The sequence below is a fragment of the Oryctolagus cuniculus genome, chromosome 5 (assembly GCF_964237555.1).
Source record: "Oryctolagus cuniculus chromosome 5, mOryCun1.1, whole genome shotgun sequence".
Taxonomy (NCBI): domain Eukaryota; kingdom Metazoa; phylum Chordata; class Mammalia; order Lagomorpha; family Leporidae; genus Oryctolagus; species Oryctolagus cuniculus.
In genome coordinates this window covers 60,343,253-60,366,948 of record NC_091436.1, presented here as the reverse complement: position 1 = coordinate 60,366,948, position 23,696 = coordinate 60,343,253, and the positions used below count along the sequence as shown (strand labels likewise).

Below are 23,696 nucleotides of genomic sequence, written 5' to 3'. Positions count from 1 at the left end.
TCCCACCCAAGATGACTGAAGCTTTTTGACTGACATATGAAAAGGACTAAGAATTTTTAAGTTTGTCTTCTGTAAGGAACCACAAAGGTGGTCTTTGATTAATTTCTCTTAGATGCCTCTGTATACCAATTAAAGGAAGAGAGAGAGAAAGAGAGAAAGAGCTTCCATCTGCTGATTGACTCCCCAGATGACCATGATACCCAGAACAGTCTCGATCCAAAGCCAGGAGCCAGTAGCTTCTTCTGGGTCTCCCATGCGGGTGCAGGGGCCCAAGGACTTGCGCTATCTTCCACTGCTTTCCCAGGCCATAGCAGAGAGCTGGATTGGAAGTGGAGCAGCCGGGATTTGAACCGGCGCCCATATGGGATGCCGGCACTGTAGGCAGCAGCTTCAGCCGCTGCACCACAGTGCCTGCCCAGTAGATTACAGTTTGCTATGAATGCAGGCGGGTCTAGGCTAACATAATAACTTAACACTCTGTATGGGCTTTGAGTAAAGTTAAATCACTTTACTTACTGTTAAAGTCACTGTAGGTGTGACCCTGTACTATAATATAATATAATAGCACTAGAGGCTACCTTCCTGATGGCTTGGAGGTTTTCTTTGAAGGAAAGTACAGATTTAGAAACATTTCAATTATTAATACTTTGCATGTTTTATAGGGGTAGTTCACAGGAAGGACTCCATGTGAGTCCAGAAATGCATTGCTGTTTAATATAAGAAATGAGAACAATATTTTGATGTTTTAGTACTTTGAATTTTAAACATTAAATTCACACATCATTTGTACATGTGGCATATTTCAAAATCTACAAAGCTATTTAAAAATTGTTTACTGGCTTTTATTTGAAAGGCAGAGAATCATAGACAGACAGACAGATAGATATTGCATCTGCTAATTCACTACCCATATGTCCACAACAGACCGGGGCCAGAACAGGCCAAAACCAGGAGATGGGAATGCAATCTGGGGCTCCCAGGATATGAGATGTCACTGCTGTCCCAGAGTGTGCATTAGCAGAAAGCTGGAATTGGAAGCAGAGCTGGTAAATGGAACTCAAGAACTCCAACAGGGTGTGTGTGTGTCCCAAACAGTGTCAACCATTGTGGCATGTTTCAATGTTATATTTTATTAACACTTAATGTGGAACTGTCTTTTAAGGTATTGTCCAAAAGGAAAATGAAATTTCCCCTAATTACTTAAAGAATTAATGAACTTTTTAAAAATTGAGAGTTATAAAAAATAGCAAAACAACAGAAGTAGGTTTCTCTAGTAATGCTATTATTGATACTGTGAATGTTCCCTGATGGTGGGAATTAAACTAATTTCCTATATTACATGGTAATCCCACCCTTTTTTGAGTGGAAAAATCTACCACATAGAGTTATCTTAATGTTGTAAAGCCTTTGTTTTTTAAATTTTAGGGAATGAATGTCGCTATACTGGGACCCACGTTTCAAGATCTGGCAACAAATGTGAACCGAAACATCAGCAGTCTTTCTCAAATTTTTGTGGGCCGTGCCTTTGGATATTTGAGTGGCTCTGTGATTGGTGGATTACTTTTTGATAGTGTAAATCATTTTTTACTTTTGGGTAAGTAAACGCTAATTTTCACTTCTTTGTGATTTTCAGTGAATTCAGTTTGTCTTTAAAGATGAAAACTACTATCTCTAGGCCACTGAAATGGGTAGTGTTTGGGTGGGAATTTGTGTTTCCCTGGTGCCTGTTCCCGCCCTGGCAATTACAGAGAAGCTGTGTTGGGCCCTCTGGAAATGAAGATAAGCCGCAGGATGTGCTAAATCCTTAGCACTGTAATTGAAGCGCTACTCCAGGGTCACCCACTGGTTATGCAAAAAAAAGCTCTGCTTACCAGGGTGTCGGCAGAGGTCAGAATAAGCTCCGTGAACCTGCCCAGGTGGCCACTGGATAGTGAGGGAGGGGTGGAGGAACTCACACAGTGTTGACTCCAGACTGCCCTCCCTCTTCCTGCAAATGGGAGATGGCAAAGCTACTAGCATTCTCTCTACTGAATAAATTGACAGGCTTAATGAAAATGTAGGTTAATGGGATAGAATTCATTTGGAAGTAAAGAGAATAGTTTATTGTTAGTGAATGAATACAACAATCCCTCTTATTTCCAACATAGATTGAAAGAATACATTTTTTGTATTTCTGTAATCCCCAAAGTAATATATCTATGAAAGTTTACGAATTTCATCTTACTTTTGATATTTTACCTGAAATCTAAAAAAATATATCTTTAGGCTCTCACATATGAAACATTTAAATAAATAATGATTTTGCTATAAAACTTTGCCTTGTATAATTTATAGCTCAATTATTAGCAATGCTAGAAATATGTTCCTGTTACAGTGATTTCTATTTTATAGGCCATAAAGATTGTCAGAGATTTAAATGGAATCACCACATATAGACGCTGCAGGTCTCATCTCCTCTCTTACTCATTTTAACTTGTCCTTGTTGGAAGTTTTTATGATGCTGACTGTGACCACAGGTCCTTGGGCCTTGTGCCCGCATGGGAGACCAGGAGGAAGTACCTGGCTCCTGGCTTCGGATCGGCGCAGTGCGCCAGCCGTGGTGGCCACTTGGGGGGTGAACCGGCAGAAAAAGGAGGACCTTTCTCTCTGTCTCTCTCTCTCTTTCACTGTCTAACTCTGCCTGTCAAAAAATAAAAATTAAAAAAATTAAAAATTAAAAAAACAAAGGAATATTGTCTTCAGTGGCTGACTCTCACCTTTCTTCTCAGGGGTGTCAACGCTGGTTACCACAGTAGGTCTTTACCTTGTTCCATTTTGCAAGACAGCTGTATTACTGATCATCGTGATGTCTGTCTTTGGTGTTTCCTTTGGCATTTTGGATACAGGTCAGTAAGCCCTACAGTACCATCCCTGGGAGTAGGAACTTTCTACTGTATTAAACTGTCACTTGCCTTGCTTCCCAGAGTGACAGAGATCTACTGGGATGGTGCCACCCAGTCAGAATCACCCTTCGGGCAACTTTTCTTCTTGCTAATTAGGGGCCCTAGTTTTGAGCAGCCAACCATGAAGCGAGCTTAAGGAATTTTGTTTTAGGAAAGAGTGTTGATTTACAACCTGCAAACAGGGCACAGTCCTCTGTGTGTGGGTAATGACACTGCAGGTGAACAGGATGAAACTTTATCATTGCAGAGTAGAAGAGATTGATGGTTTCATAGGTTAAACCACGTCTGGAACCATTATTTTGGTGAGAAAGCATACAGGCTGCCACCCATTATAAAATGCACTGCGTTTTTCCAGCTAAGGGAAACCCCTGCTGTGCACTACCTTCCTTCTCTCTTCTGTTCTTTTCTCTCAAAAGTTCCTTCCCTCCTTCCAGAGGTCCTCTCCATTTTATCATTGTGAAATGTATTAAAGAAAGTATGTGACTTTGGTTTGCCCCTAAATCCAGCTTTCTATCCACCCTCCCCTGATTTAATTTTACTTCATAGATCCAGAAAACATTTTCTACTTCAAGCTAAGTTTGCTTGTGAAAATACAGGGAACAATTAGGTGGGTGTCTGAAATTATCTTTTAATGAAAAACACCCTTCAAAGCTCGATAGTCTTGGCCTACATCTTGTAGCTGATCAGGCGGAGTTAAGTGCAGATGGTGAATAGTGTCTTGTGTTCTGTAGAGGACACACAGAAAGCTGGAGTATTCTAAATGCGTGTTCTGCATCTACTGTTTACACAAATACATAATATTCCTTAGGTGGGTACTGACGGCACATGCAGGAGCTTTGACAATGAGGCCACTATCTGCTGGGACATTTTTGCCTGTTAAGTATATAATTTTTGGTTTAGCAGTTGGGATGCCTGTGTCCCATGCCTGGGGGCCTGCATTTGAACCCAGCTCTGGCTCCTGCTTGCATCTTCTGTTGATGCAGACCCTGGGAGGCACAGGTGATGCCTGGGCTAACTGGGTTCCTGCCACTCGAATGAGGGACGTGGACTGAGTCTTCTGGTTCCCTCCTAAGCTTTATTGTTATTGCAGGCATGTGGTGAGAGGCCAGCAGATGGGACCTCTCCCTTTCTCTATTGTCATTCTTTCTCTCTGCTCTTCAAGTAAATACTTAAAATGAACACGTCTACTTGAAATACGAATGAGTAACTATGTGAGGATCCCTGCCTCAGTCTGTGATAGAACTGTAGTCCGAGAGGCGGCAGTTTAAATTGCCCCGCAGGTTCCACCTGGGAGCATGTGACGTTATGGCGCTGAATTCCCTGGAGGTGGTGGCTAAGAATTCTGGAATCATAGAAGTCACTTTGGGGGCCAGTGTTGTTGCATAGTGGGTTAAGCCGCTGCCTGAACTCCAGCATCCTATAAGAGTGCGGGTTCAAGTCCTGGCTTGAATCTGGCTCCTTGCTGATGTGCTGGGGAAAGCAGCAGAAGATGGCACAAAACCTGCGTCTTTGCCACCTTTATGGTAGACCTGGATGAAGCTCCTGGCTCCTGGCTATGGCTTGGCCCAGTCCTGCCTGGCTGTTGTAGCCATTCGGAGAGTGAATCAGCAGATAGAGGAGATCTCTCTTTCTCTCTCTCTCTCTGTCTCTCTCTCTGTGTCTCTCTCAAACTCTGCCATTGAAGGAGAGAAAAAAAGGAAGGAAAGAAGGAAGGAAGGAAAGAGGTAAGAAAGCAAGCAGCCAACCATTCTGTTGCCATGTTTGATAACAGAACACTGTAGGGTTTGTGCCGTGAGACATAGATTCAATCCTTTTCTGCAATGAATTATGTGTTCCCTAAGTTACTGGGTTTAACTTAGATCATTTTCCCTGTTTTTCATTGGTAGGTGGTAATGTGCTTATCTTGGCTCTCTGGGGAGACAAAGGAGCCCCCCATTTGCAGGCCTTACACTTCAGTTTTGCCTTGGGTGCCTTTTTGGCTCCCCTGCTGGCTAAATTGGCCCTGGGTACGACAGAGCCTGCTGGGAACCACACGGAGCCTGACCCTCTCCACCCCGCCCTCAACCAGTCAGCTGAGGCAGACTCGGGACCTGTGTTTGGAGCCCCTGAGGACATGAATTTACTGTGGGCTTATGCTGTCATCGGGACTTACGTTTTCATAGTGTCTTCCTTTCTGTTTGTGCTGTTTTTCAAGAAAAGCTCAAGAGGGCCCAAAGCAAAAATGTCTGCTCAGACCTTTCGAAGGGCGAAATACCACCGCGCCCTTCTCTGCCTCCTTTTTGTGTTCTTCTTTTTTTATGTTGGCGCCGAGGTCACCTATGGCTCTTACGTGTTCTCGTTTGCCACCACCCATGTGGGCATGGAAGAGAGCGAGGCGGCCGGGCTGAACTCCATCTTCTGGGCCACGTTCGCAGCCTGCAGGGGCCTGGCCATCCTTTTTGCGACATGTTTACAGCCCGGCACCATGATTGTGTTGAGCAACGTTGGCAGCCTGGCGTCGTCTTTCTTCCTGGTGCTTTTTGACAAGAGCCCGGTTTGCCTCTGGGTTGCCACCTCGGTGTATGGGGCATCGATGGCAACCACGTTTCCCAGTGGCGTGTCCTGGATCGAGCAGTACACGACCATCCACGGGAAATCAGCAGCCTTCTTTGTAGTTGGTGGTACCTTGGGAGAAATGGCTATTCCTGCAGCAGTTGGACTTCTTCAAGGAAAATACCCTGATTTGCCCGTCATTCTGTATACGTGTTTGGGGTCAGCCGTATTCACTGTTATTTTATTCCCTGTGATGTATAAATTAGCCACCTGGCCTCTTGCTCACCAGCACAAAGCAAACAGAAAGAGCGAGGACCAGAGAGCTTATTCTTTACTTCTGGCTGGACTATGAAGAAGAGGACGAAGACGAAGATGCAGAAGAGTGGAATGAGATGGATTTTGAAGTGGTTGAAATGCAGGATCCATTGAGGCCCTCTGTGACGGCCATCTAGCAGTTCTCTGATGGAGCCCACCTTGGAAGTGTCTGACCAGCGTCTGGCTAATGCAGTGGTGTAGGAGTGCTCTCTGCTCCAGACTGGCAGTTCCTTTGTGGAGTTCTCGCCAGGGACCAGAGCAGAGGGGACCAGCACTGAGCGGAGAGGGCTCCTTTATTGGCGCCCTTGGTGATCACCGCTTGAAGGGGCCAGGCAGAGCCGAGCATCGCAGTTGTCAGCCTGCTTTGGGCAGCAACCGCTCTAGGTCTCTTCATAGCAAACGCCAGCAAGTGTTGACATGTCCGCTGCTCCCAGATTCTTCCCTAAGTAGCCCAGGGGTCTCCCACAGCAGGAGCTGTATGAGGCTAGTGTTTGGCATGTAACTGACTAGGTCCTGTTTTCTGGTCTTCACCCCTTTAGAGCATGCAAAGAAGTCACTTGTTTTTGAGAAGCTGGGTAATGTTCTGGTGGGACAAAATCCTTAGAAGTGGAGTTGATTTGCTGAACAAATTAGCAGGCATCAAAATAGTGCCAGGGAAGTTGGGGAAAGTAAATGGACAATTTTATTAATTACTTACTTTGCCTTATCTAGGCTGAGTCAAAGAATGCTAATGACTCTTGTGTGTTTTGATTTCCAAGAACAGAACACAGCACAGGGCTTTCAGTTCATCTCTTGGACTTTGTGATTCTAGAAATGAAAAGGATGATTTTCACATTAGGAATCCATCAGTTTTTTTTTGATTTAACAATTTTAATCCATTCAGCCAGTCTATATCTTTTTTTTTATTTAATAAATGTGAATTTACAAAGTGCAACTTTTGTATTGTGGCTTCCCCCCAACCTCCCCCCCTCCCGCGGCCCTCCCCTCTCCCACTCCCTCTCCCATCCCGCCCTTCATAGAATTTCATTTTCAATTACCTTCATATACAGAAGATCAACTTAGTATACACTAAGCAAGGAAGGAATCCATCAATTTTAACATTTATGAAAGGTGTCTTCTAATAATTAGGACGAGGCTACTTCAAAACTTTGGAAGTGGAATTACAAGAGTCATTTATTTTGGTGCAAAAATTTGAAGCTCATGCATAGCATTTTCATAACACTGTTTCCATGAGCTCTGTGAAGACCTCTCATATAAGTACCTGATGCTCTTCATTTCAAATGAGAACTGAAACAAAATTATAAATAGCTTTAAGAAAGTAGTACTGATTATGAATACAGCACAGGACTTGAGACCCAGCTGCAAACCATGATTTTGCCTCTGTGTCTGTATTTAGTTATGGCGAAGGCATCATTTACTTCATCCTCTGATTTGTATAATTTCTGAATGAAAAATTATTTTCAATTTGGAAATCCATCAGTATGATTGTCTCCTAGTAATTAAAATGAGGCTACTTCAAAATTTGTGGAAATGGAATTAAAAATTATTTTGGCATAAAGATGTTTCAAGCTTGAATAGCTTTTTCATAATAGTCACTCCCAATGAACTCTTTGAAGACCCCTCATATAAGTGCCAGCCTGTTCTTCATTTCAAATGAGACGTGAAACAAAAATGGTATATTTAGAAATATACTACTGATTATAAATACTTATCAATTTAACATATTTAATGCTTAATATGTTATTTGAGTAATATTCTGAAGAATGCATTTTTTAGTACTACATTTCAGTGATTCTAAGATATGCTTTTTCCATACTAACCATCTCTGCAATCAAGATATATCTCATTTTCAGCACTGCTGTTCAATATAGTTCTGGAAGCTTTAGCCAGAGCCATTAGGCAAGAAAAAGAAATAAAAGGGATACAAATTGGAAAAGAGAAGGCCAAATTATCCCCGTTTGCAGATGACATGATCCTATACAGAGAGGAACCAAAAGATCACTAAGAGACTATTGGAACTCATAAGAGGGTTTGGTAAAGCTGCAGGATAGAAAATCAACACACAAAAATCAATAGTCTTTGCACACACAAACAGTGCCATGGCTGAGAAAGAACTTCTTGAGAGTGGGCGCCTCTGCACTCTACTCCCAGTGCACTGAGTGCAGAGGCTCATAACCAACAGAGAGGTTCCTGTGTCTGCTGTTGCCAGGGCAGGGCTGGGCCCGGCACAGAGAGATGCCTGAGCGCGTGCCGACTGTCAGGCCCTGGAACTGGAGGCCTGACTCATCCTTTCAATCACTGGAAATCACATCACATAACCGACTTTTTAGCAAGAGCCTACCACACAGGGCTGGGGGGAAGAAAAGCTCCATCCTAATGGGGTAGCATTTCTACCTACGTGACCTAGAGGCTCTTGACATGAGCTGCCTAGGCTATAGAAACCCTTTGAGTCCACCTACTCTGTCAGTATTTAGACAAGGCCATAAGCAAAGTGGAAGTTCTCTCCTCCCTTTAGAGAAAAGTACTTCCTGCTTTGATGGCCACTTCTTCCCACTGTGTATTGTTAAAAGTTTGGTTTACTTGGGAGACAGAGTGGCAGATGAGCCCATCCACTGGTTCTCTCCACAAGTGCATGCAGCGGCTGCAGCGAGGCCAGAGGAAGCTGGAAACCAGGAACTCAATCCAAGTCTCCCATGCTGGTGGCAAGAACCCAATCACTGGAGCCCTCTGCTGCCTCCAGTGGTCTCAATTAGCCAGAAGCTGGAGTCAGGAGCTGAGCCAAGTATCAGCCACAAGTACTCTGATGTGGGATGCAGAGGTCTTCTCCAAATGCCTGTCCTAAGGTATTTCTGAAGGTGGGAAGGTTAAGGGGAGTGAAAGGACCATACTGTCCCTTGTCACATCTAAGCAGCTTTACTGAAAGGCACACCAGGTGTCCTTATCTGGCAGCTATCATCTCTGCTGTCGGTGGCCTTGAGTTTATAGTCGCGTACTCCACTCGGGGCTGGGATCCTCTCCTATCTTTGTCTCCAGCCAGGCCTTTTCTGGATTCTCCTGGAAAGCCTTGGCACAGGGAGGAGAGAAGAGGACTTCAAGCTGCCACCAGCATCTGCCTGTGTGACATCCAAGGGTCCCCCGTGCTTCCCACAAGGCAGCCGTGGCTGGGGCTCAGTTTGTCCTTCCACTGCTTCGTCTTCCCGGGTTTGGTGGGGCAGAGAGTGACCACACCGCTGCTGCTAACGGCTCCCTGGGCCTGCAGGGTGGGGAATACGCTGCGGTTCCTCAGGACACACTTGAGGCCTGGCTGTGGTTCCTCTGCTGTGGCCCAGAAGAAAAGTTCATGATGGTCTGGGGGGTGAAATGTTCCCATTTCCTCTCCCAGCAGCCATTTTACTCTGGGAGACTGCATGAAGGCAGCTCCTGGGCGGGGTGGTGCAAAGGCAGCTCTGGAATTTCTGCCTGGATTGGATTTTTTTTCCCTTGGTTCCTGTTTTCCTCCCTCCCTCCTTTCCTCCCTCCCTCCATCTGTCCCTCCTTTCTTTCCTTCCTTGCTTCATCTGTTTCTCTCTTAAAGATTCATTCATTTATTTGAAAGGAAGAGTTACAGAGAGAGGGAGAGAGGGAGAGAGAGCGAGCGAGCTTCCATCTGCTGGGTCACTCCCCAGATGGCCTCAAAGGCCAGAGCTGGGCCAGTCTGAAGTCAGAAGCAGGAGCTTCTTTCAGGACTCCAACTGGGTCCATGCTCCAAGCACTGGGCCATCATCTACTTTTCCAGGCACGTTAGCAGGAGCTGGATGGGAAGTGCAGCAGCCAGGAGGTGAACCAGCGCCCACAGGAGATGCCAGCATCACAGGCAGTGGCATATCCTGCTGCACCCCAGCGCCGGCCCCTGGATTTGATTTCCGACTCTACCTCCCAATACTCCCATAGTCTCATTACTTACTTCTCTGGGCCTTTTCTTTTCTGGAGTTATGAGTTAAATGAGATAATGCCACACAGCACTTAGCATATGTCCTTGTATTTATGAATATGAATTTTATCTCCCCCCGAAATGCCTGTATCGAAGTTCTAACTCTTTGTACTACAGAATGTGATTGGATTTGGAGATAGGGTCTTTAATGAGGCAATTCCACTACAATGAAGTCATCAGAGATGGCCCTAATTGGATATGACTGGTATCCTAAGTGGAAGACATGGGATGCAGAGAGGCACAGACAAGGTGGTCATACACAAGGCAGGGTGAGTGGCCTCAGGAGAATCCAGCTCAGGGTTGTCAGACACAATCTGACCTCCTGACCAAGGTGGGTAATTCAGCCCCCTCATTTGCTCTTGGTCCATTGTGATCTGGCTCCAGCCACCCTCCTGTCCACAGCAGCAACAACCGCGTGGCAATTTTTAACCCTTTAATCCACAGTTATGCATCAGGAGGTTGAGTGACGTCCACATGTAGGCGTTGTGCTCAGCTTGGGCCGCGCTGGGGAGCATAGCAGACCTCATGGTTTTAGAGTCTCATAGCAACCACCAATCAGAACATAGCAACCAATCAGAAGGACTGGTAAGGAACTCTGTTTTAACCTTATACAGAGGTAATTTTTAAAAAATGTTTAGTTATTTATTTGAAAGAGAGAAAGAGAGAAACAGAAGGAGAGATATCTTTGATCTGCATCTGCTGGTTCACTCCCCAGATGGCCACAAAAGCCAGGACTAAGTCAGGCTGAAGCCAGGAACTGCATCCATGTCTCCCAGGTAGGTGGCAGGGGCCCACACACTTGGGCCATCTTCTGCTGCTTTCCCAGGCACATTAGTGGGGAGCTGGATGGGAGCTAGAGCAGCTGGGATTCAAACTGGCAGCCCATATGGGGTTACAGGTAGCTTAATCCACTTGCCACACACTGGCTGCAAGGAACATAGCTTTTAAGGAACTAATATATTTTTATTTCTGGTGCCTCTTTCCTCGGTCCTTCTTCCTATAAAACAAAACTCCTTGGTGCATCTTACTCAAAATTTATAGAAATAACTGATTATCAGTTGTTAAAAGAGAAGGAAGTTAGGGCTTTAAATGAAATTTGCTGGGGCCAGTGCTGTGGCATAGTGGGCTAAGCCTCAGCCTGTGATGCTGGTATCCCATTATGGGTGCCGGCTGGAATCCTGGCTGCTCTACTTCAGATCCAACTCTGCTGGTGGGCTGGGAAAGCAGTGGAAGATGGCCCAAATCCTTGGGCCCCTGCACCCGTGTGGGAGACCCAGAAGAAGCTCCTGGCTCCTGGCTCCTGGCTTCGGATTGGCCCAGCTCCAGCTGCTGCAGCCATTTGGGGAGTGAATCAGCAAATGGAAGACCTTTCTCTCTCTCTCTCTCTCTCTCTCTCTCTCTCTCTCTCTCTCTCCCTTGTCTGTAACTCTCTCAAATAAATAAAAATCTTTTTTAAAAAAAAGAAATTTTCTGTAATTTTGACTTTTGACTGAAAGGAGTCAGATTTTAGAAATATCTACTGAATGAAATCATTAGGACTTGGCAATAACTTGAGAGAGAAAACAGGAGGCATCAAAACAGGATATCTACAGCCTTTAGGGCATTCTAGTCTGGCTAGAAAGCCCAGGGGGAGCATTTCAGGCATGGAAAGCCAAGACATTCTGGGAAAAAAATGTCCTACATAAAGGACCCCTGTGGGTGAGACCCCAGTGGGAAGAAGTGGCTACCAAAGAAGGATTTACCTCCCGCTGAAGGGAGGAGAGAACTTCCACTTCGCTTATGGCCTTGTCAAGCTAGTAGATCCATAGGGCTTTCATAGCCGAGGCAGCTCATGTCAAGAGTCTTGGGGGGCCAGCGCTGTGGCATAGTGGGTAAAGCTGCTGCCTGCAGTGCCAGCATCCCATATGTGCTCGAGTCCCAGCTGCTCCACTTCCAATCCAGCTCTCTGCTATGGCCTGGGAAAGCAGTAGAAGATGGCCCAAGTCCTTGGGCCCCTGCACCCGTGTAGGAGACCAGGAAGAAGCTCCTGGCTCCTGGCTTTGGATGAGTGCAGCTCTGGGTATTGTGGCCATCTGTGGAGTGAATCAGCAGATGGGAGCTCTTTCTCTCTCTCTCTCTCTGCCTCTCCTTCTCTCTCTGACTTTCAAATAAATAAATCACTGATGTCATCCATAAGAGTGTTATTTGTTAAATAAACAAGAGTCACTGTGCATTAACTTCCCATGCAGGACCTCTGTCCCCAAAAAGTTGTATCATGAGACTTCATAGTAAAACGTGTTCCCAAGAATCACTTCCTTTTAGTGTATTAAATGGAGGATATTCTTGTGTCTCATAGTTATAGTTATGTCTAAGAGCCCACAATAGATGCGGGCTTGGTTCTTTTTTAAAGACAGTTATGTTCTAAAATAAAGAAGGGGGAAGAAGGAAGGAAAAAGAGAAAGGGGGGGCAGAATCACCTTCTAGAAGCAATAACCTAGAACAGCCCTTGTGTAGGCCGCTGGGGCACAGTTCTCTTAGGTTTTTTAATTGCATTCTTTGTTTTTTTTTTTTTTTTTTTCCTTTCTGTTTCTTTTTCCTTTCTTGGACTAAACAGAAGGGAGGAGGAAGGGGAGGAGTGGGTGGGAAGGTGGGCATGGTGGGAAGAATTACTATGTTCCTAATGTTGTATTTATGAGATACACACAAATAAAAGTATATATGTAAATAAAAAGACAGGAAATCTGATTCCTCACAGAAATGAGGAAACAGGTGGTGGTGCCAGCATACCTTACCACCGAAGTGGGCTCAGGTGCATTGAGGAAAAAGAAGGGCTCACTTAAGGTGGTAAAGATGAATTATGGTGAATCATGGTAGTCCTACACTGTATCTTTGGTTTTTATGAAAGCTCAGTATGTCAATAGAAGTGAGTTCCTGAAGTTCAAACTCGTCTGTGTGGCACACGAAGCTCTTTAGAACTGAGATTTAACCTCTCTCTCCCATATCATTTCTGCTGTGCTTTATGTACCTCTTGTTTTAACCACTCCAAACTCTTCTCAAGGAGACCTACACTAACCCCCAAATCTAACATTTTCTTTAATTTTTTTTTTTGACAGGCAGAGTGGACAGTGAGAGAGAGAGACAGAGAGAAAGGTCTTCCTTTTGCCGTTGGTTCACCCTCCAATGGCCGCCGCGGCCGGCGCGCTGCGGCCGGCACACCGTGCTGATCCGATGGCTGGAGCCAGGAGCCAGGTGCTTTTCCTGGTCTCCCATGGGCTGCAGGGCCCAAGCACCTGGGCCATCCTCCACTGCACTCCCTGGCCACAGCAGAGGGCTGGCCTGGAAGAGGGGCAACCGGGACAGAATCCGGCGCCCCAACCGGGACTAGAACCCGGTGTGCCGGCGCCGCAAGGCGGAGGATTAGCCTAGTGAGCCGCGGCGCCGGCCTAACATTTTCTTAAGTCATAGCTTCTACCGTTCCCTTCATTGTACTTAGCACAATCATTAAAAATTTTTGTGCAATAATTTATAATAGTGGGCTAAAAACTTGATGAGGATAGGACTGTACCTAGGTTGCCAGGAAGGATGAACTAAGTTGGGCAGCCCGCGGGCCTCCGCGGATGGGGGCTACAGGGGTCAGGGGCACACGAGCATTTCAGGTGGACGGCAGAGAAAAGCTCTGGGGGCTCTGGTCAGCCTAGGGACAGAGCAAAGGGGAGCAGCAAGCTTTCCTGGGGGTCCCGCAAATGGACCCCGCGCTCCACGTGCTCACGGCAGGAGTATTTGCCATCAGTTCGCTGACTGAGCTTGGGCCTGTCGCTACTCCTCTATGACTTGACCTTCCGATAAACCCAGAGGGTTGTGAGGCCTGAGATGATGCGCGGGAGACAGAACGAGGGACCAATTCAGAACAGGTCTCCAAAAAGCAAGGGCAGGGATTTCAGCAAGTTGCCTAGGGATCAGACCTCGGCCTCCTCGCACGAGACCCGCGGAGGGGCCCCGGGCCCACCTCGCTATTCCTGGCCCGATTTCCTCCTGAGCGGGTGTGGCCTCTCCTTACCTCCTGGTTGCCCAGCGCCGGGCTGTAGGTCCAGCTGGCTCCGCCACGGGGCGCCCGTCTCCCGGCCTCCGTGAGCTCAGCGGATTGTGACCCGGAGGCCCGAGAACGGCGTCCGGTCGCCTAGACAACCACACCAACTTCCGGTTTACAGGCGGCTCTTTAGTTCCGCTACATGAGCCGCGCACGCGCCCTGTGAGCTGACGGGCGCGCGTTCGCTGTCCTCCTCAGCCGCGGGTTCTAAAGTTAGACTTTGCCGCCCGGACTCAGGGCAGCCCCCGGCAAGCTGGCCCCAGGAGGGACAGCCGCGCCTCGAGGGGCGGGCCGTGGGCTGGGCTCGGAGCTCCCAGGCCCCGCGGACAAGCCTGGCGGCCGCGAGACCCCTGCCCCCGAGCCGCCAAGCTGGACGGGGCACTGGAGCTCCGCGGCGCCCCTGCTGCCGGGCAGCAGCTCCTCCAGGCCGAGGCCCCGGCCCCGGCCGACCGGGAGCCGGCGGCGGCGGCGGCGGCGGCGGCGGGGTGCGGGCGCCGCGGCAGCCGGGCCGGGAGCGTGCTGCGCTGGTTCACCACCGTGGTCCTGTACGCCGCCTTCCTGGGGCTGGTGAGCGCTGGGGCTGGATCCTCCCAGGCCGGGGCGCGAGGACGTGCGCGCCTGGCCTCTGCCGCCGCCGACCTGACCTTGGGCGCGTTCTTTAATCAGCGCGGGTCTCAGTTTCGTCTTCTGGAAAATGGGCACAGCTCTAATCGTGGAGGGTTGTGGTCAAGTGCAAAGTTGATTTTCCCAGCTTTATCTAATCTTCGTACCTCTGTGGGAGGTGGGGTTGAGGGATTCCAGGGTGTTTAAGGCTCTGTGGTCTGCACCAACCACTCTTCCCCAGCTAACTCCCCAATTAGGACTCTGAAACGCTGTTTTTCTCGGATTTCCTCCTCTCCGTCACCTGTCGAAATTCTGTCAACCGCTGAATTTTGCATAGCGGGAAATAGGCCCAGAGACGAAAGTGACTCTGGGGATGGCACGGGTGGTAGAGGAGGAACATGTCTCTCACTCGGCCCACAGTCCCCTTTAAAACCAGCCTTCACATTCCCAATGGTTTTCTTGGAGCAGATGGCGAGGCTGGAAGCTTTTGCCTACCCCTTGGGCTGCCCTGTTTCCTCTTTGGGGAGCCGCCCTCTTAACGCTGGGGTTTGGGGAGCTGGGAGAGTGAGGGTCACTTAGCGTTGGCGGACCCCAGGCGCATTCCTTCTGTGAGTATTTTGTTAGGGGCAGATTGAGAAAGAGAAAAACGAGTTTGGAGGCTTGGCGAGCCTGGCCGGTGCCAGGTGCTGTGCTGAGTCCTCGCAGGGGTGAACCGCTCTGATGAGAGCCTGGGCTCAGCTGCTCTCGCTCCCTGTCCCCGCTGCCTGCTCTGGGCCTCCGCACCCCTTGTCTTTGGGCCGCTCCTGTTCCGGTAGAGTACACCGATGCGTTTAGAGCAGAGAAGTACAGTTTGAGTCCGTTATTTTTGAAATCTGGACTGCTTAGATACCCTTTTTCTGTAAGTGTCTAGTGAACTTCCTCTGAAAGCCAGCTGTAACCATAGTTCTTGCTAAGACTAGGTGTGTGATTAAGGTTTCATTGTTCAAGTTATTCTATAAATATATACAAGGGGACTTCCAAAAGCTCCCGGAAAATATAGTTGAGAGATGCTTATTTTCGAAATGCAAGAATATTTTTGAAATGCAAGCAAAGGTTTTTCAAAATATACTTTTACCATGAACTTTTAAAAATAAAGAATTATGTGTTTTTGGAAGGTAGAGTGGACAAGGAGAGAGGGAGAGACAGATCTTCCATCTGCTGTTCACTCCCCAAGTGGCTGCAAATGGCCATGGCTGGGCCAGGCTGAAGCTTGGAGCCCCTAAGTCCAACCCGGTCTCCCACATGGGTTCAGGGGCCCAAGTATCAGGGCCATCATCCACTGCCTCTCCAGGTGCATTAGCAGGGAGCTGGTTAGAAAGTGGAGCATACACGGAACTCACACCAGCTCTCTGATAGGAGATGCTGGAGTGACAAACAGGGCGTAGGGAGAGAGGATGTTTAACCTGCTGTGCTATAATGCTGGCCCCTGAACTTTTTTTTTTTTATATAAGATTTTAAAGAAAATGTATTTGAAAGAGTGACAGAGTAAGAGAGAGCTTCCATTTGTTGGTTCATGGTTAGGCCAGGCAGGAGCCAGGAGCAGGAATGGAATCCAGGCCTCCCACACGGGAGGCAGGGACTCAGGATCTCCTGCTGCCTCCCAGAATGCTGCTGTCAGGGAGCTGGACTGGAAGCAGAGCTGTCTCTCCCAGCAGGCATTCTGCCATGGGCGTCTTAACTGCTGTGCCCAAACTCTGCGCCTCTGGGGACAGTGGAGGCTCCAGCATGTGTCTCACCTCCTCGAGAGCCCTACAGGCTTCCGTCCTCATACCTTGAGGTCTTTGAGGAAATGTTTGTTTATGTCTTGCATGTTTTCCATGGGTAGTTCATGGGACAGTCCCCATTATTGTTGTTTTAACATCAAAAAGAAGAGTTGTATTTTGATGTTAAAATTTCAACATCAAAATTATAACATTGATACATGTAGTATGTTTCACACTGTATAGAGCTATTTCAAGAATAGTCTTGTTATATTTTAATCACATGGCATACAAAATATTTTTTATGATATTGCTTAAAAGCGAACAGAATGGCAACAAAAAGCCAGAGTACTAAAAGAGTTTTTGAAAGTGAGACCTGTGAGAAATAAAAAAGCAGTAGGAATCTGTAGCTTTAGTGATAATTACTTGTGAATTTTCCCTGAATATTGGATTTTAAAATAAAGCCCTTCATTAATTATATTTTATCCCCTGACCCTACTCTTCTGGTATAAAGTAAAAAACTACTATATAGATACATATTATTTAACGATCTAAAAAAAAATTTTTTTTTTTGAGAGACAGAGCTCCAACCCACTTTTCTGCTCCTTAAATGCCCAAAACAGCTGGGTGGGCCAGGCTGAAGCTGGGAGCTAGGAACTCAGTCCGGGTCTCCCTTCTGAGTGATGGGACCACCTGGTTGAGCTGTCCCCTGGTGCCTCCTGGGCGTGCATCAGCACAAAGCTGGAGCTGGGGGTGCAGCTGGGGGTAGAACGCAGGAGCTCCAATGTGGGCCGCTGCCTGCCCTAGTAGACATTATTTTACCGTCAGTAAAACCTCTTGCCTTTTTCAATTTTAGGGAATGAGTATCTCCATCCTAGGACCCACATTTCAAGATCTGGCAACAAATGTGAACCGAAACATCAGCAGTCTTTCTCTAATTTTTGTGGGCCGTGCCTTTGGATATTTGAGTGGCTCTGTGATTGGTGGAATACTTTTTGACATTATGAATAACTTTCTGCTTTTGGGTAAGTAAGCACTAATTTGAGAATTACTTCTCTGTGATTTTCAGTGACTTCACAGTTTGTCTTTAAATATGAAAAAATACTAAACTGCAGAATTTGACATCTGAAATGGGTAGTGTTTAGGTGGCCTCGATGGAACTTGGGTTTCCTTGGTGCCTGCTTTCACCTTGGCAGCTATAGGCAACCCGTGCTGGGCACACTGCAAACTTAGATTGGCCCTACTGTGTGTTAGCAATTCTGAACCTTCCAGATGTTCACTGTAATTGAAGCACTAGTCCTGGGTCACACAGCTGTCATGCAAAAAACTCGATGTATCAGGCTGTAAGGCCACGAGAAGTCAGAATAAGTTCCTGGCACCTGCCCAGGGCAGACACTGGATAGGACTGAAGGGAGGAAGGAAGGGGGGAACTGATACAGGCTACGTATTTGACCCTACTGCCTTATGTCCATGACAAGCCCAGACTGCTGTCACTCATCCTGCAAATATGAGATGGCAAAGCTATTGGCATTCTCCCAATTGAATAAACTGACATGGTTAATGAAAATGTAGATAATGTTGTAGAATTCATTCAGAAGCAAGGACAGCAATGTATTGTTGCTGAATAAATATATAATTCTTATTGTTTCCATAGTGGGTCAAAAAAGACTATTTAGGACCGGCGCCACGGCTCACTAGGCTAATCCTCCGCCTTGCGGCGCCGGCACACCGGGTTCTAGTCCCGGTCGGGGTGCTGGATTCTGTCCCGGTTGCCCCTCTTCCAGGCCAGCTCTCTGCTGTGGCCAGGGAGTGCAGTGGAGGTGCACCCCATGGGAGACCAGGAGAAGCACCTGGCTCCTGCCATCGGATCAGTTTGGTATGCTGGCCGCGGCGGCCATTGGAGGGTGAACCAACGGCAAAGGAAGACCTTTCTCTCTGTCTCTCTCTCTCTCTCACTGTCCACTCTGCCTGTCAAAAAAAAAAAAAAAAAAAAAAAAAAAAAGACTATTTAAAAAAAATTTTCCTAGGGCTAGCGCTGTAGCATAGTGGGTAAAGCCACCACCTGCAGTGCCCGCATCCCATGTGAGCAATGGTTCAGGTCCCGGCTGCTCCACTTCCGATCCACCTCTCTGCTGTGGCCTGGGAAAGCAGTGGAAGATGGCCCAAGTCCTTGGGCCCCTGCACCCTCTTGGGAAACCTGGAGGAAGCTCCTGGCCCCTGGCTTCGGATCGCCGCAGCTCTGGCCATTGCAGTTAATTGGGGAGTGAACCAGTGGATGGAAGACCTCCCTCTCCCTCTGCCTCTGCCTCTCTCTGTAACTCTCCCTTTCAAATAAATTTTAAAAAACGTTTCCTCCGGGCCCGCTGCCCACAGGCGCTGTGTTCCAGCCAGCCGGGCTTGTGGACCCACGATCCATGCTGGCTGCCCTGCCCTCCTTGCTGCCACGGTGGCAGACCTGATCCTTGCAGCTCCATCTTCTCTGGGCTCATCTACCCCGTGGAGAAAGATGCCCACACATCTTACACCTTAACACCATTAGCATGATGACCGTCAGCTATGGAAACACCACCTGGTCACCTTGGCCGGGAAGCTCATGTCAGCCTGTGCGTCATCTGTGGCCCTGCGGACGCTGGTGGCTCTGCCTAGCACCATCATCTTCAACAGGTTTTCCAAATACTGGCAGAAGCAAAGGGACATTGATGTGGACCAGTGCAGTGAGGACCGCCAGAGAAGTGTCCAGGGCTACCTTAGGGGTCTTTAGGCATGCCTTCATCACCAGTCTGTCTTCTGTGGGCATTGTGGTGAGTGATCCTGGCTCTGCAGACACCTTGGGCATCGAAGACAATGAGGACATGTATAACACTGCATCCTAGGAGAATTGCACAGCAAAATAATCAGGGATGTTTGTGCCTGTATCTTGTGTCCCTTCCCAACATTAGGTTGACACGGCTTCATAAACCTTAATGGGTTTGTTAAAATCATCTAATTCTCAGGGTGTACCTTTCAGCCATAGTTGGACATTCATTGCTGAATTTTGAAATGATAGAGTTATCTTTATCTTTCTCAGATCAATTAAATGCCTCGTGCTGAAACTTATTTTTTACAAGAGAGAGTAGTGAAATGGTTTCGGGGAACAAAATGGTACATGCTATTGGGAGGGATTTGCTGCTATGGCTTGTATGTTATTCTTTGTTTGTCATTTACTCACGTTGAGCTAACTACAAACTACTGACAAGCAGAGTCAAAGATCCAGCTGGCAGAAGCCTACACGCATGTAAGATCCACAAAAAGAAACCATGTATGTAAATCCATGTTCAAGTTCTAGACATGGAAATTAGGAACCTAATAAACTTCCTAATGCGGGAAAAAAAAATTCCTCCCTATACTCCAAAGTAATGTATTACTAAAGTTTACCAAAAACTGGTCTTCTAGTTGCATTTATTTGTCATTTTCAGTGTCATACCTCATGTCTTAAACATTTCTTTGGGTTCTTAAATATGAAACATTTAAATAAATAATGTTTTTCTGTTTTTTTTTTTTTTTTTTTTTTTTTTTTAAGATTTATTTATTTGAAAGGCAGAGTGACAGAAAGGGCGACTGAGAAATCTCCCATCTGCTGGTTTACTCCCCAGATGTCTAACAGCCAGGAGTCGTGGACTCCATCAGGGGCTCACACATAGGTGGCAGGGCCCCAAGGACTTGGGCCATCTTCCATGCATTCCTAGGAGCATCAGCAGGGAGCTGAATCAGAAGCAGAGCAGCTGGGACTTGAACCAGGACTCTGAGATGGGATGCCGGCATCGCAAGTGGCAGCTTAACACTTGTGCCGCAACACTGGTCCCTGGTTTTCATGTCTTTTGCTAGAAAACCTTGTCTTGTATAATTTATAGTTCAGTTATTAGCGTTGCTAGCCAAGTGTTCATGTTACAGTGATTTCTTTTTTGTAATTCATAAATTGTCAAAGATTTAAATGGAATCAACCTGTGTAGAATCTGCAGCTCTCATCTCACTGTTACTCCTTTTGACTTGTCCTTACATTGTTGGAAGCTTTTATGATGCTGACCGTGAATGCAGGAATATTATTTTTAATGGCTGACTCTCACCTTTCTTCTCAGGGGTGTCGACATTGGCTACCACAGTAGGTCTTTACCTTGTTCCGTTTTGCAAGACAGCTGTATTACTGATCGTCATGATGTCTGTCTTTGGTGTTTCAGCTGGCATTTTGGATACAGGTCAGTAAGCCCTACAGTGCCATCCCTGGGAGTAGGAATTTTCTACTATGGAAAAGTAGAGTAAATATTAAACTGTCACTTGCAGTGCCCCCGTAAATGACACAGACCTACTATGTTGGCATCACCCAGTCAGAATCACCTGTCAAGCATCTGTTATTGCTACTCAGGGGTCCTAATTTTGAGCAGCCAACTATGAAGTGAACTTAATTTTGTTCCAGAAAAAAATGCTGATTAAGAATGCGCAGAGTGGGTGATGACACTGCGTGAGAACAGGCTTTTTTCTGGATGAAACGTTATCATTGAGGGGTAGAAGAGATTGATGGTTTCATAGGTTAAACCACGTCTGGAACCATTATTTTGAAAGAAAGCATACAGGCTGCCACCCATTATAAAATGTACTGCGCTTTTCCAGCTAAGGGAAACCCCCTGTTGTGCACTACTTTCATTTTCTTTCTTTCCTGTTTTTTTGCACTCTCAAAATTTCCTGCCCTCGCTCAGCAGGTCCCCCCTCCATGCATCATGTCTGTGCAAACCTCCTGAACAACATGTGGCAGCCCCTTCCCAGATCCAGCCCTCTGGCCCTCCCCTTCCCTGCTTTCATTTTGTAGCATGGATTGGAAAATGATTTTTTACCTTCGACTTAATTGGGTTGTGAAATTACAGGGTGGAAATTTGTTTACTCTAAAAATACCTATGAATGCAAAGGACACTTGAACACTTGAAGCTTCTTGCCCTGCGCCTTGTTGGCGTCCAGACAGTGTGGAGTGCAGATGGCGAATGGTGTCTCGTTTCCTGCACTGGGCACACCAGAATGCTGCAGTATCGGGTTCCAGAACGTGTGTTTTGCTTTTAAATATCTCTGAAGTTATGACTGATTACAAGGACAGCAGGGTTGGTAATTTGGCTGCTATCTGACGATAAAATTTTACCTTTTAAATATATAGGTATTTAAAATCTTTATAAATGAATCAGTAGTGAATATTAGTCCCACAACGTGTGGACAGACTATGTAGCCTTTTCCTACAGTGCCTGGCTCTGGAGGCAGTGGTTACTATCCTGTAGCTTCCACTTGGGAGGATGTGATGTTACATTCTGAGTTCCATGGTGCTGGGGGGTTAGAATTCCTTAATCACAGAATCGACATTGTTGCTATGCTTGATAATGAAGAATGCTTGTGCCATAAAAAGTAGACTCAATCCTTTTCTGCAATGAATTATTTGTTCCCTAAGTTACCGAGTTTAACTTAGATCATTTTCCCTGTTTTTCATTGGTAGGTGGTAATGTGCTTATCTTGGCTCTCTGGGGAGACAAAGGAGCCCCCCATATGCAAGCCTTACACTTCAGTTTTGCCTTGGGTGCCTTTTTGGCTCCCCTGCTCGCTAAATTGGCCCTGGGTACGACAGAGCCTGCTGGGAACCACACGGAGCCTGACCCTCTCCACCCCGCCCTCAACCAGTCAGCTGAGGCAGACTCGGGACCTGTGTTTGGAGCCCCTGAGGACATGAATTTACTGTGGGCTTATGCTGTCATCGGGACTTACGTTTTCATAGTGTCTTCCTTTCTGTTTGTGCTGTTTTTCAAGAAAAGCTCAAGAGGGCCCAAAGCAAAAATGTCTGCTCAGACCTTTCGAAGGGCGAAATACCACCGCGCCCTTCTCTGCCTCCTTTTTCTGTTCTTCTTTTTTTATGTTGGCGCCGAGGTCACCTATGGCTCTTACGTGTTCTCGTTTGCCACCACCCATGTGGGCATGGAAGAGAGCGAGGCGGCCGGGCTGAACTCCATCTTCTGGGCCACGTTCGCAGCCTGCAGGGGCCTGGCCATCCTTTTTGCGACATGTTTACAGCCCGGCACCATGATTGTGTTGAGCAACGTTGGCAGCCTGGCGTCGTCTTTCTTCCTGGTGCTTTTTGACAAGAGCCCGGTTTGCCTCTGGGTTGCCACCTCGGTGTATGGGGCATCGATGGCAACCACGTTTCCCAGTGGCGTGTCCTGGATCGAGCAGTACACGACCATCCATGGGAAATCAGCAGCCTTCTTTGTAGTTGGTGGTACCTTGGGAGAAATGGCTATTCCTGCGTTAATTGGAATTCTTCAAGGAAAATACCCTGATTTGCCCGTCATTCTGTATACGTGTTTGGGGTCAGCAGTATTCACTGCTATTTTGTTTCCTGTGATGTATAAATTAGCCACCTGGCCTCTTGCTCACCAGCACAAAGCAAACAGAAAGAGCGAGGACCAGAGAGCTTTGCTGTCTAACCCTAGTATAAATGATTATGAAGAAGAGGACGAAGACGAAGATGCAGAAGAGTGGAATGAGATGGATTTTGAAGTGGTTGAAATGCAGGATCCATTGAGGCCCTCTGTGACGGCCATCTAGCAGTTCTCTGATGGAGCCCACCTTGGAAGTGTCTGACCAGCGTCTGGCTAATGCTGTGGTGTAGGAGTGCTCTCTGCTCCAGACTGGCAGTTCCTTTGTGGAGTTCTCGCCAGGGACCAGAGCAGAGGGGACCAGCACTGAGAGGAGAGGGCTCCTTTATTGGCTCCCTTGGTGATCACTGCTTGAAGGGGCCAGGCAGAGCCGAGCATCGCAGTTGTCAGCCTGCTTTGGGCAGCAACCGCTCTAGGTCTCTTCATAGCAAACGCCAGCAAGTGTTGAAATGTTCGCTGCTCCCAGATTCTTCCCTAAGTAGCCCAGGGGTCTCCCACAGCAGGAGCTGTATGAGGCTAGTGTTTGGCATGTGACCGACTAGGTCCTGTTTTCTGGTCTTCACCCCTTTAGAGCATGCAAAGAAGTCACTTGTTTTTGAGAAGCTGGGTAATGTTCTGGTGGGACAAAATCCTTAGAAGTGGAGTTGATTCGCTGAACAAATTAGCAGGCATCAAAATAGTGCCAGGGAAGTTGGGGAAAGTAAATGGACAGTTTTATTACTTACTTACTTTGCCTTATCTAGGCTGAGTCAAAGAATGCTAATGACTCTTGTGTGTTTTGATTTCCAAGAACAGAACACAGCACAGGGCTTTCAGTTCATCTCTTGGACTTTGTGATTCTAGAAATGAAAAGAATGATTTTCACATTAGGAATCCATCAATTTTAACATTTATGTAAGGTGTCTTCTAATAATTAGGACGAGGCTACTTCAAAACTTTGGAAGTGGAATTACAAGAGTCATATATTTTGATGCAAAAACTTTTGAAGCTCATGCATAGCATTTTCATAACACTGTTTCCATGAGCTCTGTGAAGACCTCTCATATAAGTACCTGATGTTCTTCATTTCAAATGAGAACTGAAACAAAA

The 23,696-nt window shown here is 46.9% G+C and overlaps 2 protein-coding genes and 1 long non-coding RNA gene across 5 annotated transcripts in view; 2 read left to right on the top strand and 1 right to left on the bottom strand.

Annotated features, from left to right (window-relative positions):
• The window catches only part of LOC100351165 (sodium-dependent glucose transporter 1), a 17,174-nt gene extending 10,451 nt beyond the window's left edge, over positions 1-6,723 (top strand). The window contains exons 2-5 of one of the 2 annotated variants that reach the window (XM_070073698.1): positions 925-1,074; positions 1,426-1,594; positions 2,769-2,885; positions 4,829-6,723. In XM_070073698.1, the coding sequence (XP_069929799.1) occupies positions 1,051-1,074; positions 1,426-1,594; positions 2,769-2,885; positions 4,829-5,826 (1,308 nt within the window). In that variant the 5' untranslated portion in view covers positions 925-1,050 and the 3' untranslated portion in view covers positions 5,827-6,723. The remainder of the gene's footprint in view (positions 1-924; positions 1,075-1,425; positions 1,595-2,768; positions 2,886-4,828) is intronic. The other variant, XM_070073699.1, reaches the window with a different exon arrangement.
• Positions 1-13,929, bottom strand: part of LOC103349863 (uncharacterized) — an 18,362-nt gene extending 4,433 nt beyond the window's left edge. The window contains exons 1-2 of one of the 2 annotated variants that reach the window (XR_011388584.1): positions 13,796-13,929; positions 5,095-6,596 (exon numbers count right to left, since the gene is read on the bottom strand). This is a non-coding gene — a long non-coding RNA (uncharacterized lncRNA). The remainder of the gene's footprint in view (positions 1-5,094; positions 6,597-13,795) is intronic. The other variant, XR_517975.4, reaches the window with a different exon arrangement.
• MFSD4B (major facilitator superfamily domain containing 4B) lies at positions 10,205-23,696 on the top strand. The gene is made up of 4 exons (XM_051855406.2): positions 10,205-10,344; positions 17,024-17,192; positions 20,283-20,399; positions 21,674-23,696. Exons 1-4 carry the CDS (start codon positions 10,285-10,287, stop codon positions 22,774-22,776), a joined length of 1,449 nt encoding a protein of 482 aa, XP_051711366.1. The 5' UTR covers positions 10,205-10,284; the 3' UTR covers positions 22,777-23,696.